Below are 15,349 nucleotides of genomic sequence, written 5' to 3'. Positions count from 1 at the left end.
TGTTTTTTATTTGCACTCATTTGAAGCTTTTATTGGTAGCCTGTATTCATAGTTCCTATTTTACAGCATTACAAACTACAAGTAAAATAATATACATACTGCTAAATACAAAGTGAGAGGAAAAAAAACAGTAGTTTGAAAACACATACTATATACATCTAAACGGACCTAGCTTTACAGAGTTACATTAGACATTCAGGGGGTCCTCAGTTTGTGATGAAGCTAAATTCTGTTGTGGTCCAAATAAGCTAAATTTGTACAAAATAGGAACTTGAAGTAATCTGTTAAGAACATACACTATATATAGATGTAAAGTCATATTTTCAGTGAATATTTCTATGAAAAAATTAACACTTTGAGCACATACTGCATCCAGTTTACAAATGTATCATAAAAGAAAACACACTAAGTGTAGTGAAATTATATTGTGTGATGGTATAGTATACTTATGCCAACAAATATTCTGTTTTACTTTTTTTAAAATTTTGCCATCATTTATTATCTTCTGTATGTGTTGCGTGCGTATGTTCCCAATGTTTAAATAATGCCAAACGAACCGTAGTAAAACCAATGACAAACTGCAATTACCCGTACATCGTGTAGGTTTACCTTTTGTAAAAATGCAGTGGAAATTCAAAGCTGTACCACTCTACATGCTGTCATTCCGTATATGGAAACATGAAACAGCTTGTAATCCATGTCTCAAAGTATTATGTTCCTGCTGGGGAAGTGCATGGACCAAGTCTTTAGCTATCAAACAGAACTACTAAATTTCCGTGTGAAGGATTATCGAGATCTGTCATGATCCCGTTCAAAATCAACCACAGTCTTTGTGGATGATGCGATCGCCCAATTGAGTTCTCTAAATAACGTTGTACAACCTCATCCTAGCTTTGCAACCATAACATCATGTGTTAAAGTGCGTTAATGTCATGTAATATTGAGCTGCCTCTACTATGTGCTGAAATGTAATATGCAATTACATTGTTGACTCACGCTCAAATGTCAGGTGGCCTGCTTCAGTAGACTTACAAATAGATCTACGCGGTCAATACACTGCAAGGTCTTTTGTGAAATGCAGAAACAGCATTTTCGTAAACAACATCTACAAAATAAAAGGCAATTCATGTTTTATTCAGATGAAGGTTAATTGTTAACAACAGCAGAAACAGATTTGATTGATGACCCCATTTTTATTTGCAGTTTGGCTTTTGCTACAGCTAAACCCCACAAATAGTATAGTCAATTATATTAGCGAGTCAATTGATTGAATGTCAGGGTTAATCATTACAACTCTTTGGGGATTTTGACAATTAACATCTGCAGGTAGATGATGTTTTCGACCACATTTTCTGTTTTCATTAGGTAGAGTTGCTCGGACAAGAGAACGTATATTGACAAACATTTCAAATTATTCTGATTTTTAAAAAATCCAATTTTAGCAAACGTCTTGAAGTCACATTTCCATATCCGTTTACATTATCGCAGCTCTTGACTTGAAAGAGTGGAATTTAGCGACAGAAGCTATTTCAGTCTTGCGTGATCCAGAATATTGATGAGTCAGATTACCAGTGGATGCCTACAATCAATCCAGTTGAAGAATGAGACTGGGTTTATGCAGTGGCCAAACTTTTTTTGTTGCTGTTCACCAACTGCACGTGAGAAGCCTCCCTAAAAAGACACGGACCTGCAATGGTATTCCTGCTCTAGTCTGCAATATATGGTGACTTGGCAAATATACATTCGTAGTCACAAACATAAAGTGCATCTTTTTGAAAGACTTATGTCTCGCACACTGTCACAGGATTCTGTTTAACCAACCCCTCTGAATTATTAGGGACATTTGATTGAATTTGTAGAACCTGCTAGAAACAATGGAGTAAAAAATAAAGACTTTTTAAATGTCAGTCAAATGAAACATGTTCTGTTTCATGAGTGTAAAAATAAAATCTGTCTTTATCTATACTTCATGCATATTTTTAAACAAAAGTAATATAAATATCTGATAATTTATTTCATGCTTTGATTATTTTTAAAAATCAACTTTAAACAGTTTTCTTACTCAAGCACTGTAGTTAAAGTTGTTTCATTGCAGTCATTCCTAAGTAACAATATCTTACTTGAGTACAATTTCTGTCTACTCAACCCAGCTCTGTACGACTTTAAAAAAATCGGTTTATTTAGTATGTACATCTAATAATGCAAGTGTTATGACAAAAAAAATGATTTTTTTACTTTTCTGGCAAATCAGAGCGAAGCTGCACAAGTTTGCAAAGATCAAAGTGAAATCCTTTTGATGCTGAAAGTTATGCATCTGTCGCCATCATTCTTGAAAATGCAATAGCTTAAAGGTATTTATTCAATACTGTCCCAAACATCCACTTGGATTAAATGTTGAACTGATTAGTTACTTGACTAGTTCAAGGCTCCTTTGACCTTTCGTATGTTGTCCACTTCATAACCTGAAATGCTTCATGGCAATTTCATTACATCTGGCAGACACCAGGGTGAAGTGATTGCCTGTCACCATCTATGCAAGCTTACAAATTAGATTTTGACCATTTGTAAAAAAAATTAAAAAATTAAAAAAAACAAACATTTTCCTTAGAGCAAAAGCTTCATCAAAATTGGGCCTTGTACGTACGTATATGCAATCTTTTTTCAGACATATCTGTCAGCTGGAAGTAATCACCCAATGATGCTAATAGCAAGCAATACACCTGTATTTCATGTATATTTGAGTGACACCATGTGGTTTTCCAGACTTGTACCATGAATGTTGAAGTGTTTATGCGTGCAAATAGAGTGGAAATGAGAAACCGTCATTAGTATGCATGAGCCCCATTAAATATTCACTCATTCAGCCTATATTTTATTTGGTCTCACTTTACAGTGGTACAAATCACTGGTAATGAACTGTGCTGCCATTTTTTGCACCACAGTAACGGGCAAAGCTGTGGCCGTTTGAGCGAGATGAGGTTTAGACAGTTTGCCAGTATATTACACAATTCAATTCTGTTAATAAAAGGAAAAAAATACAAATACCGCTCAAAATATAGTGAATGACAAGACTTTAACCTATTTCTCAAATAATAGTGCCATTAGTGTTTATAACATTGGTACTAAATTGGCACTAAAAGGCCTAATCACTGCCAAAAAATCACTTAACTCATTGGCTGCCATTAATGGCAATAGATGTCCAATCAATTTGTTTACAGTTGATTAATTCTTGGACCTAGCCACTAGTAGTGCTAGTTACTATTGGTAGATCTGTTCATTTCCTTTGAGCCTTAATATTGTCTCGTTTGTACTGTGACATCGCAATGTGCCCATCACAATACTCCCACTTTTTTTGAACCTGCATATCTGACTTATTTAAAAATCATTAGGCTCTGATAAGGATCTGAAGTGTGGTCCCAACAGCCTCGGCTAGCATAAACTACCTTTCACAGCTGCTTGCTAAGTCGTTCCTTTGAGGTTGAACAGCTAAAGAGCTGCCCTCCTTCCAAACTAAGTGAGGAAGGTGACCAAAGCGGGTAGGCTCCTCGAACAAGGTAGACCGCGGGAGTTTGGCTCCTTGAAGAGTAGATCTTGGAGCAAAAAAAGTGTGAGCCCTGCACTAGTAGAATTGTCACATTTGAAGGGAGGCAACATTATTGTGCCATCGTCCCATGAATTATCAGGTTCCAGGTGTCTTAAAAAGGTGTCAGTGTTGACGTGTAGAAATCCATAACAACCAGTGAACTGGAAGAAGGTGAGGATATGTAATAATGAAATGTGCAAGCCACCGAAGTGAACTGTTTTTCTGCACACCCAGATATGTTTACACCCAGTGCTTAAGACTACTTCTGAAAAAGTTGAAACATCATAAAGTTGCTACTCATTATTCAGGTATGAAGTCAGTTATGATGTATGTTGGGGCATGGAAAACATAACAATGTGCTGTTGAAGATCATAATATAAACATCATATATATTTTGTGATATAGTGGCTTACTATTAGCAGCAGCCTTTGAATAATATAAAGTTATGTATAAATGTATATACATACATACATTTTTCTAAATTATTCTCTATGCTCATTACTCTTAGCAAACACTAAAGCAAGATACTGAGACCCCCCACAAGCCCCAATGCCTCTGATGCACCTTGCAAGTAACTGATGAGTCAATTTGACTACCTTGAAGATGGAGAAGCGTTATACCAGTGAAAGACGTTTAATCTCTCAAACTATGAATCTTCAGGTGTTTTTATATGTTACTTTAAAGATAGCCCCAACATTGACATGAGACATGTTGAAAAATAGCCTTTAAACATAGATGTTCGTTTGATCACGTGTTTTAGAAGTTTGTAGCTGCTGAAGAAAACAAAACAAAAAAACACTACTTCTCTTGTTACAAAGCTACACAAGCTCCTCTCTGTTGCAAAGGAAATACATTATAATTCTACATACTTTATTTATACAGAAGTTTGACAGGTCCGAATAGAACTCAGGGGTTGTTGATGGCATCATATTATATATTCCAAGTAAAAATTTTATTCACTTCTGACCCGCTTATCCTCAGCAAAGGTCGTGGGCGGCTGGAGCCTATCCCAGCTAACTGCATATAATCTTTTTTTATTTTTTAATACAGATCATTGCTGGGAAGAAACATAAAATACACATAGTAACTGCTCATATTTTAAAATTGTGATTTTTCTCAAATTATAATTCATAAATGTACAGCAGGAACATTACATTCAACCTCGGGACAACACACAAAGAATTCTGTTCTCTAGGGTGATTCACTGATCATTAAGATAATCAAATCATTTGTATTAATCAATTAAGCAATCAATAATAATGTACTTTATGGACCATTCTGTGCGGGTAAAACGAGGGAATGGAGGCTTGAGCAGTCTTTGCAGTGTAGTAAGGTGCATCCAAATGTGTTGTTCAGGTCCAGATGGGTTTATAAAAGGGAGAGGAAGTGAACAAAGTATCAAAGCCCCCACTTCAGAAACCTATTATGTGTTATTAGAGTAAAATTCAAACCCCAATGTTACTGAAAAGAATTTCAAGATATTTTCTGAATCTCGTCTCGGCAATGATTATTTATTATTATTGTCTGTACTACATGTTCACAAGAAGTGGGGTTATTTAAGTCACAGTTCTTTTGATGTTAAATCATCTCTTTTTGTGTTTGGATCATTTCCAAGGAAAGTAAAAATGAATGCACCAAAACTGTAGACAGTTTAGCACATTAAAAAACGAGATGTTGTTATTCACGTAAAGAATTGTGCCTTACTGTTGGTTTTTAATATTTAGCATTTTCATTGCAAGCTAGGGAAACACTGAATTGTAAGATTATCTAGTCATTGAAATTTGCGAGCATGAAAGCCTGCACGTTAATTGTGTCCCCGATGATCTAAACATGCATGCACTGCAGAAGTGAAAGAAATTGGGGTATCACACAAAACACGATTCCGTCTACATTGACAGTGTTGGTGCAAATGACATGGCTAACTTGACTTTAGAACAACCTATGTTGCCTTTCGAGCAACGTCTTTTTCAGGGACGTCCCTTCTTAGTTCCACCAGACAATGCCATCCATTTTACCTCATCAAATTCTCAATGGGACTTCCTATAAATGAAATTCAACTTCACTTTTTGTTAAGTCTACAGTTATTCGAACATTTTTGAATGATATTGTACTGGATATACTTATGTTTGTATGTCAGTGTACCCTCTTGAAATCTGTTCTTATTGGGTCCCTATGTAGTCAAGAGGAACCAATCACGTTTTCCAGTGACCCATTAACTAATCTTAATTGGTCAGTGATGAGGACCGTGTGGGAGCACTGGCCCATTGGGATGGCTTGGTCGCCAAGATTCCCCAAGTGAAAGCCATGCTTGTTTGATTCGCTCTAATCTAATTAACGCTTTAACAGCAACACCTGGGCTCTTCTAAAAAGGAGTGTGCACACTGGCAGGCATGCACGTTTCCCAGATGGGGCTTTAACGGCTTTGATGGTGGCAGGAATACGATGATGATTGCACTTAGCTCAAACACTCACACTCAGTGACTCACATGAGCACACTCAATCAAAAGCATGCAGCATCTATGTTAGGCATTCATCGTATAGGTATGTGGTCATGAAGAACTATTTCAGTCCCCAATCTACATAACTGCCCGCTAAATGAAGTGATTAGTCTGTGCTCTGATGGTGCACCTGATTAGATTAACCACGCTTGCGCTTTCTGCTCCAACTTACTGCAACCTTAAACCCAACCTTGACCCCAATTAGCTTCAGACTCATCAGAATGAGCTGGGGGACACCACTGCTCCAACATCTTATCATCACACCACTAATCGCTCTAAATGAGTGGATAAATGATGCCAAATTGATATATTTGGCTATTTCAAATAAGGAAATGTAGTCAACTTAACTCATACCCTTAACATGTAGCCAGAGCTAACCCTCATTGTTCAAGTGGATTGGATTATAAAGTGGACTCAATTGTTTTTGGCTCTATATAAATCAATATTTCACATCACACAGGGCCACTATATGTACAGTTGTGGTCAAAGGTTTACATACCCTTGTGAAGAACATAATGTCTTGGCTCTCTTGAGATTTTTCTCTGATAGAGTGATTGGAACAGATACTACTTTGTCACAAAAAACTTCATGAAGTTTGGTTGTTTTATGACTTTATTGTGGGTGAACAGAAAAAAGTGATCAAATCTGCTGGGTCAAAAATAAACATACAGCAGCGCTAATATTTGGTAACATGTCCCTTGCCCATTTTCACTTCAATTAGGCGCTTTTGGTAGCCACCCACAAGCTTCTGGCAAGCTTCTGGTTGAATCTTTGACCACTCCTCCTGACAGAATTGGTGCAGTTCAGTTAAATTTGATGGCTTTCTGACATGGACTTGTTTCTTCAGCATTGTCCACAAGTTCTCAATGGGGTTTAAGTCAGGACTTTGGGAGGGCCATTTGAAAACCTTAATTCTAGCCTGATTTAGCAATTCCATTACCACTTTTGATGTGTGTTTGGGGTCATTGTCCTGTTGGAACACCCCACTGCGCCCAAGACCCAATCTTCGGCAGCAAAACAGCCCCACAGCATAATACTACCACCACCGTGCTTGACGGTAGGCATGGTGTACTTGGGGTTAAAGGCCTCACGTTTTCTCCTCCAAACATATTGCTGGGCATTGTGGCCAAACAGCTCGATTTCTGTTTCGTCTGACCACAGAACTTTCCTCCAGAAGGTCTTATCTTTATCCATATGATCAGCAGAGAACTTCAATCAAGCCTTAAGGTACCGCTTTTGGAGCAAGGGCTTCCTTCTTGCACGGCAGCCTCTCAGTTCATGGAGATGCAAAACACGCTTGACTGTGGACACTGACACCTGTGCTCCACCAGCTTCTAATTCTTGGCAGATCTGATTTTTGGTGATTCTCGGTTGAATCTTCACCCTCCTGACCAATTTTCTCTCAGCAGCAGGTGATAGCGTGCGTTTTCTTCCTGATCGTGGCAGTGACAAAACAGTGCCATGCACTTTATACTTACAAATAATTGTTTGCACTGTTGCTCTTGGGACCTTCAGCTGCTTTGAAATGGCTCCAAGTGACTTTCCTGACTTGTTCAAGTCAAGGATTCACTTTTTCAGATCCATGCTGAGCTCCTTTGACTTTCCCATTGTAGCGTTTATGGGCGTTTGCATCCAATGAGCCCTATTTAAATGGCATCGGAGAAGTCACCAGCTATAGTCACTCATAATCACTTACAAGAAGTTTAAGAGGCCATGCTATGAAGCTTATTTCACTGACACAACTTTCTAAGTCACCAAAATTGCTAATTCGTGTTGCTGTATGTATATTTTTGACCCAGCAGATTTGATCACTTTTTCTGTTAACCCATAATAAAGTCATAAAAGAACCAAACTTCATGAATGTTTTTTGTGACAAAGAAGTATCTGTTCCAATCACTCTATCAGAGAAAAACCAGAGTTGTAGAAATAACTGGAAACTCAAGAGAGCCATGACATTATGTTCTTCACAAGTGTATGTAAACTTTTGACCACAACTGTATATGTGCACACAGTGTGTGTGTGTATGTGTGTGTTTCCATTTAATTTTAATAAAGCGAGAGACTAATTCAGATGAAAGAAAAGAACCATTGATAGCTGTCAGATGACAAGATTCAGTTCAGTTATGATCAAGACAACCCGACGCCTCAGACAATGACAGGCAACAGCAGGTCAAATTTCTGCTTCACTTTTGAAAGCGCTTGGATGGTAAAAGCAAAGTGAGGCCAATGTTTTCCACTTGGATGGATTCAAAGTGAAAGACAGCACAAAAGTGGATTTTTGTCACTCTTGTGACTTGCTTACACAGAAATGGATGAAACATGCATCATGATCCCACTCCTGTCTCTGTCAGTGAAACATTTCAACAGATTACACAGTGACAGCACACTCGCAATAGAAATATATGGCTTTATCCAAAGTTACAGTCCTTTTTTACCCAAATATTGACCCACAGGCATTCATTTCAACAATATAAAATTGTTCTCAAATGACATAATAACATGTTTGTGATACGCTTTCAATAATATAACTCAGAAATACAATACTTCAGTGATCAAGCATTTATGTCCGACTATCACATCAGAGGGTACTTTAGTTAATTTGATATATTGGACTTCACTGATCACATGCTAAAAATACGGAGCTCTATATCTAGTCCTGCCATTTTTAGTTTCCAGATTTGTTTTTAATTAGTGTAACTGAATTGGAGTTGTGTTTGTTGGTGCTTGTCGAGTTCTTTCAGCACACCTTTTCAGACTTTCTTTCCCGAAGCCAAATGGGTATCCATATGTCTAAAAGTTATCAAGCTGTAATGGTAGAGAGAATACAGAACTCACTTGATAGTACTTTGAATTTCATGTTCGGGGAGTAAGGCTTCTCTTCCACAATTTGACTCTCTCTGTTTTCAGATCTGCTATCTCGATGAATTGTTTTAATACTGTTATTCCTTAATACAGTTAGAAATTAGGTCGCAAATCGCCCATTGAGACTTTTTATCCACTGTGGTTTGACATAGTTTGTAATGTTGGTTTTTATTTTATTTGCTCCAGTAGAACTCTTAAAGATCTGATGCCACATAACCAAATCTGTATGGGAAACGGGGAGAGTTTATTTCTCATTTTCTCAAATTTTTACTTAAACATTTCACCTGCCACATTTTTTTAATTCACTGATGCATTTTGGCCTTGAAAACACACATGCACGTGTTTACTGTCTTTATGGGAACTTTTTGGGCTAACGCAGTAATTTTGTTTATCAGTTAAAATGTTGAATCAATCCTTAATTAATCTTAATCCAATTAATGGCCAATGTAGCGGAACAGATTGTGTTTTCTTTGAATAGTCTGGAAGAAGTAGAGAATAAAATAGAAGCAGGTAAAGACTAGGCTGCAATAGGCCAGTGATTTTTTTTAATACCTACAAGTTGCCTTTCATGTCGCTGCTTGGATTTTTCTTCCAAGCCTTGTATGCCATGAGTGTCATCATTTGTCTGTAGCAAATGATTGGATATGTGGAAAAAAGCTAGAAAAGGCCGTAGGAGACAATACAATCCTCGCAAATTGGATTATCATATTATGCACCTCCACAGCCAGTTAAATGCAGAACCTCAAGTGGAATTTTCTTCTTGTCCATTTCCTACCTATCCACTATTCCTGTCTTGCTTCCTGACAACCCCTCCTTCCTCATTGCTCTGTGCCTGGGATCAGTCCTTACTCAAGGGCTTTGATAAAATCCTTTCAAGGCACATTGTGACAGTCGGAAATGTCGTTCTTACATCAGAGGTCCCTGAAACGAGGCTTGTCATATCATGTGGTGCGCTTCACTTTATCTTTTCCTCCTTTTCTCCACCTTTTTAGTCACTGGCTGGCAGTGAATGTGTATGTTTCAGTTCCATCGATAGACAGCGAGAGACACCCAATCGATTTTAATTTTTGGCTTCTAGAAATATTAAAATAACCCTTTTTCAGACTACTTGTCTGAATGTTCATGTAGTCCAACCAAGTGTTTGGCAAACTTTCAATCTCAATCAACAAGTTGTCAGTATCATTCTCACATTCTCAGAGAAAATTCCCTTGTTGTATCACTGTTGAAACTGCAACATATTTTCCTTACCAAGCACTGCGAGGGAGGCAATAATTGAGTTGAGGCCCATAAGAGTCTCATTAAGACATTGTCAAGCTCCAGGAGAGACCATGTGCAATGGGTTTGGACAACAAAGAGACTGCCAGAACCCCTGGGCCCAGCTCCTCTCCAGCTGGAGGGCAAAAGCGTACATTTGTGTATAGGTGTATTTGTGTTTTTTCCCCCCATGAAGTGTGTAATTGTGCATTAGATTCACAGGTCTGTAGAGCACCATCTGTTTTCACAGAATTTGTTCCATCAAAAGCTTCTGAGGTTCACTGCTGCCACTATGTGTGACAAACTATTGATAGGAACACCTGTTTACTGTCTCAAGCTCTCTCCCAGCTCCACAGGAGCAGCTGCTCTAATGGAGACAGTTTCGGAGATGCCACAAGCTGGGGGCTTGAATTGTGTCGACATAAAATTCCAAAGGCATTCAAGATATTAAAGTAGTGTTTCTTCACTTGTGAGTTTATTCAGGTATTATTTGCATTGCAACATGTACTTTAACTTTTTTACATGTTGCACCTTTTTGTACATTTTTCCAATCTTTGGTCGGGCAAAAAGTAAGGCTTTGTACTAGCATCCGTTTTCCCCTTCACAGTTTTTTCTCCTAATATTGTATTTACCCTCTATCCTCCTGATACAGGCAAAAGGTGAACACTGAGGCATTTGGACACCGACTTCTCCTTTTTATGTCATCTTTTTTCTGAATAAAATCCATATATCCGTATAGCTTTTTCTAGAAATTCAAAACCCAGGCAGAGCTCGGCTGATTATTAGCCGATAAATTATGTCCAAAAGGCACCCTGGATTTAAGACCTCATGAAAAACTTTATACGTACTCTAACTTTAGTCGAAAAAGTAAAACAAATAAAGGTTGCCTTTGATCACTTGGATCATGTAATAAAACCAGGGATATTGTGGCTATATTTAGTCTGGTAAGAGTGGTTTTAATATGTCAGTTATATTTCCCAGGTCTAAACAGTGTTGTATTTACAGTGGCCTTCAGCTATTCGTTCTTGCCTTTGCTCTGCTCTTTTGATACAAGTGCATTCGATTGAATTTAAATAAGAACCAAGGAGGTAATATCAGTGACGTTACAGAGAGTCCATGTTCTTACATATTTAAACAGTAATATTTTACCTTTGACAACAGGTAGCCAGATAAGCGTTCAAATTTACTCTTGGGTCAGAGTATACCGTATGTTGCCTCCAGACACTGATGTGTCTGAAACATCTTCTTCTAGCACCTGTTCATAGAAACACTACAGCATATACAAAAATATATGCAGAAATAATCTTTGTTTATTTGATCGCTCCACTCAACATTCTTGTCAGCCATGAATTACGGCATATAAAGGGGATTCTTGCAGATACAATTCTCTCACTTTATGTTTCATTGTTATTCTGACGTTTATGCTCAAGCTGAAGAAGAAATCTATTTCGAGGGAGACAGCTTCATCCCAATCCAAAGCATTTTCTGATGGCCTGCAGTGTAACAAGACACCATTTTGAATACAAGCTTAAAGTGTGCCTAATTTAAATTTGGGATTTTTATATTGCCCTCACTGTTTTGTAGCAATGGTAACAACAGTGCAGTACTGTAGTTCAGTATAGTATAGTATGCAGATTACTGTAAATTATGCTGTCTAGAGTGATATTTACAAATCCGAGGTTTTGTCAGAGTATTATCGTCAGTAGCATTTTAAATAATTTACTTGTCTCAGGGTAATAGAGAATGCTTTACTGGCTACTCATGCTCCTGCATCAGCACTTTCTGCAGGCAGAGGATGTTTCTTTGCTAGATTAGAGTGCAGACATTTTGTGGATGTAAATAGATTCCAATGTATAGTAGGAGACTATGTATATCATATTTTCATTGCCATGTTTACAGTGAGTGTTCTTTTAACTAGAGCTGTGGGGCTATAATTCAGGTCCGTACTGCATATTGGAAACCGATAAGGGTCTATGTCGTTAGTGAAATACAATTTTTAAATAATGTATTCAAAGTCATCTTCAGACGAAGATATTAAATTTGGAAAAAGAAATGGACATTATTGACCCATAGTATGTGCAGTGTACACCCTTGCAATTATGTGTAATGAGACATTTCACCAGTCAGTTGCACGGGAAAGTGACCCAAAACTTTTATCAAGGGTGTAGTACTGCCACAAACAATTCTTTTTTGTTACAACTTCCATTGTCTTGTAGTGAAATATCGCAGAAAGATCACCTTATTGACAAACTGTGCTACTATATTTATCTTCTCAGATTGTAGTTTCTAGATTTATAGCACTCTTTGTTTTTGCAGACTCTGCCAACCACAACCTATGAACTTGAGATTGTGGCCAAGGACATGGCAGGAAGTGAAGTAGGCCTGACAGGAACAGCCACAGCAACCATTACCATCACAGACAAGAACGATCATGCTCCGGAGTTCACGCATCCATTGGTGAGTAAATATGATATAAAGTCCAGCAAAAGAGTATTTCAATGAATGTACAAGTTGTTCAAATTGGACACATCCTCTATATGGTACACTGATGTAAAGGTAATATTTCATCATGTTATCTATTGAGAATTGTTTTTATAATTAGTATCGTGAACTGTTGAAGAATACTTTTGAACTAGTACGCCTACACATTTTTAACAGTGTGAGGTTATCCATTTCACATTTTGCGGCTGTATAGTGCCTTCCTTTCTCCACACAAACACACTTGCCTACACACGCTCAAAAGCCCAGTATCTGTAAGACCTTGACCTTCATGTATGGAAAATAATATGCTAAATTAAAGCTCAAGGTACAGCCAACGAGAATCACAGAGTCTGCAAATAATGTATTTGACAAATAAGAAGGCATCATATTAATTGGTGGATATGGGTGCACGGGCAAGATAAGGAATTCACGAACAAGAGTGGGAGTAAGCAGCGGTTTGTTTAGTCAGCAGTGCCTCAAGGCATTTGCAAAATAGACTAAATCTGCCTGACGGCCATAATATTAGATGGATGTGTTGATTTATTTATTTTTATTTTTTTTAGAATATGCTCCCAATCAATGCTGATTTATTTCTCCATGTGATGGATGTGTTGATAGTCTCCGCATCATGCTGCCTGCGCCCCAAGGTTTCGTTGTAACACTGGTGTTGTTCGGTTGTTAATGGAAACACCCTCCGACGCAATCTGTTTTTGCGACTTATCACACTTTGCCCCAACGCAACCTCCCTTGTAGTCCTCCCATGATGCATTGTGGTGTCAGGGCCACTTGTAAGGAGCGCAGCTCAGATGTGAAATGTTACAGCTCAGAGGGCTTAGCAGGGCTGTTCAGAGTGCACCATGTCCGTGTCCCAGTTAATGTTCTCATTTCTCATGAGGAACAGAGCCGGTTAACGGCCTTTAAAAAGCAAGTGTTTGACACTGCTGCAAGATCCCGGTATAAATCCTCCCACAAATCCCAGTGCTTTTCAACCTGCCCATGAATTATAAATGACCTCACAACTGACCACTGAATTACAGCCAGTTTATTTCCAAGTGTGTATTTGTGCAGCATTTGTATCACCACCCAAATCCTTTCAATTATTTATTATTTCATTTCAGTATTGCCAAAATGATTCTTTCAGGTAAATTCTTTGTTGTATTTGAAACATGGCACCTGCATTAACCAAATAAACATTCAAACAAAAATTGAGGTTAGTCTTTTAAACAACCTAGTTTTAGGAGGACAAAAAATATTCTGATAGACTATCTGGTGTTGTTGTGTTCGCCCATAAGCTCTTGGGTTTTATACAGTGTACAATTGTTTGTTGCTCCCACTGCATCGGTGGACTTCAGTAGCTATTACAAGGCCGGCTTTTGCTGAGACTTGCTTGTATCCTTTCACCATTCTGCACATAAACCTTTACAAACAATTTATTTCACACCACAGCTGTATTTTTTTAAAATATTGTTTATTAGCCACACTTTTATATACTTAAATATACATTTTCTTTCTCCCAATTTCCTCGATTTACATTGTGTCTCAGCTTTCAGCTAATTCTGCACATATTCTCATCGAGTCTATTTCCCTAACTCCCCATAACAAGATGGTAATGGACCTTATCCCTCCTGTCAGTCAACCTTAATGAAAACAAGACAGATATATTTTCACTCTTGCTCATCCCGTTCTCTTTCTGCCTGCAAAACGCCAGAATGTTCTCCTGTATGATGACCTGACAATGTGCATTCTCTGAAATCCATCTGTCCCATGGATAAAGATGTTAGCAATGATGGATGGAACGCCATGTACGGGGCAGCAGGGTGCTGTCAGTGCACGACTTTCTTGGGGAATAGCTCACGGGTATCACGGATTAGTGTGGGGAGTGCATGATTGCTTCGGTACACACATTGTTGTCTCCGGGTGATGCGGGGGCACAGTTGACCAGAAATCATCTTAAAAAAGAGCCAATAGGAAGGGATTTGTGGGCTGTATGTCAGGCGAGATGAGTTATATAAAGGATCAACATGTATTGCTTTATATGTGAGTGGGGGGTGTGTGTTTTTGGCTATGTGTTTGTCTTGGACAGCTCCAGTCTTTCTGCCACTCAAGATTGATCAGAGCCATGGTTTCAGGGTGCTTTTCTGAAAATAAGGGTGCGACGGGAGTCAATGTCTGCCCTTGTCTTTATTGCCCAAACGGGCTTATTTGTTTTACTTTTTCAAGAAGCACAGATATACATATGCTTTCGTGCTCTGAATGGCAATTGCCATGTGAGGCAAATTTCTTTGACAAAAGCTGGGTGACTTATCTCCAAGACAATACGATTTTACATGTAGTCCTGTCAGTTGTTATGCAGTGTAAAACAGCAGTCAAATTACTTGGCAGCGCTTTATGCTTTGCTTTATTCAGATGTGATCTTGTTGTGAAGGCTGTCATGTGAAATCTGCTCTGTCGAATGTCACATTCCCCAAAAGTTAGTTTTTTTTACTATTACTATATAGAAATCTTCCGTCCCTCTCAATCTACTTCACTCAGGCTTTTCTGTTGGCCATCTCAAACACGCCATCCCATGCGTAAAAGCATTTACTCTAACGATTACAGATGATGAAAAGACACGTCATGGCCAACGAGGCATGGTTGCGAACATAGTAGAGGAGTAAATCATGTAGCAATGT

General features: G+C 38.2%; 1 protein-coding gene across 1 annotated transcript in view; it reads left to right on the top strand.

The window, feature by feature from the left end:
• The window catches only part of cdh13 (cadherin 13, H-cadherin (heart)), a 155,483-nt gene that overhangs the window by 112,811 nt on the left and 27,323 nt on the right, over positions 1–15,349 (top strand). The window contains exon 9 of the mRNA XM_077596184.1: positions 12,513–12,653. Within this exon, the coding sequence (XP_077452310.1) occupies positions 12,513–12,653 (141 nt within the window). The remainder of the gene's footprint in view (positions 1–12,512; positions 12,654–15,349) is intronic.

The sequence above is a fragment of the Stigmatopora argus genome, chromosome 3 (assembly GCF_051989625.1).
Source record: "Stigmatopora argus isolate UIUO_Sarg chromosome 3, RoL_Sarg_1.0, whole genome shotgun sequence".
Classification (NCBI taxonomy): Eukaryota; Metazoa; Chordata; class Actinopteri; order Syngnathiformes; family Syngnathidae; genus Stigmatopora; species Stigmatopora argus.
The sequence above is the reverse complement of the archived record's forward strand: the minus strand, read 5'-3'. Positions and strand labels throughout refer to the sequence as shown.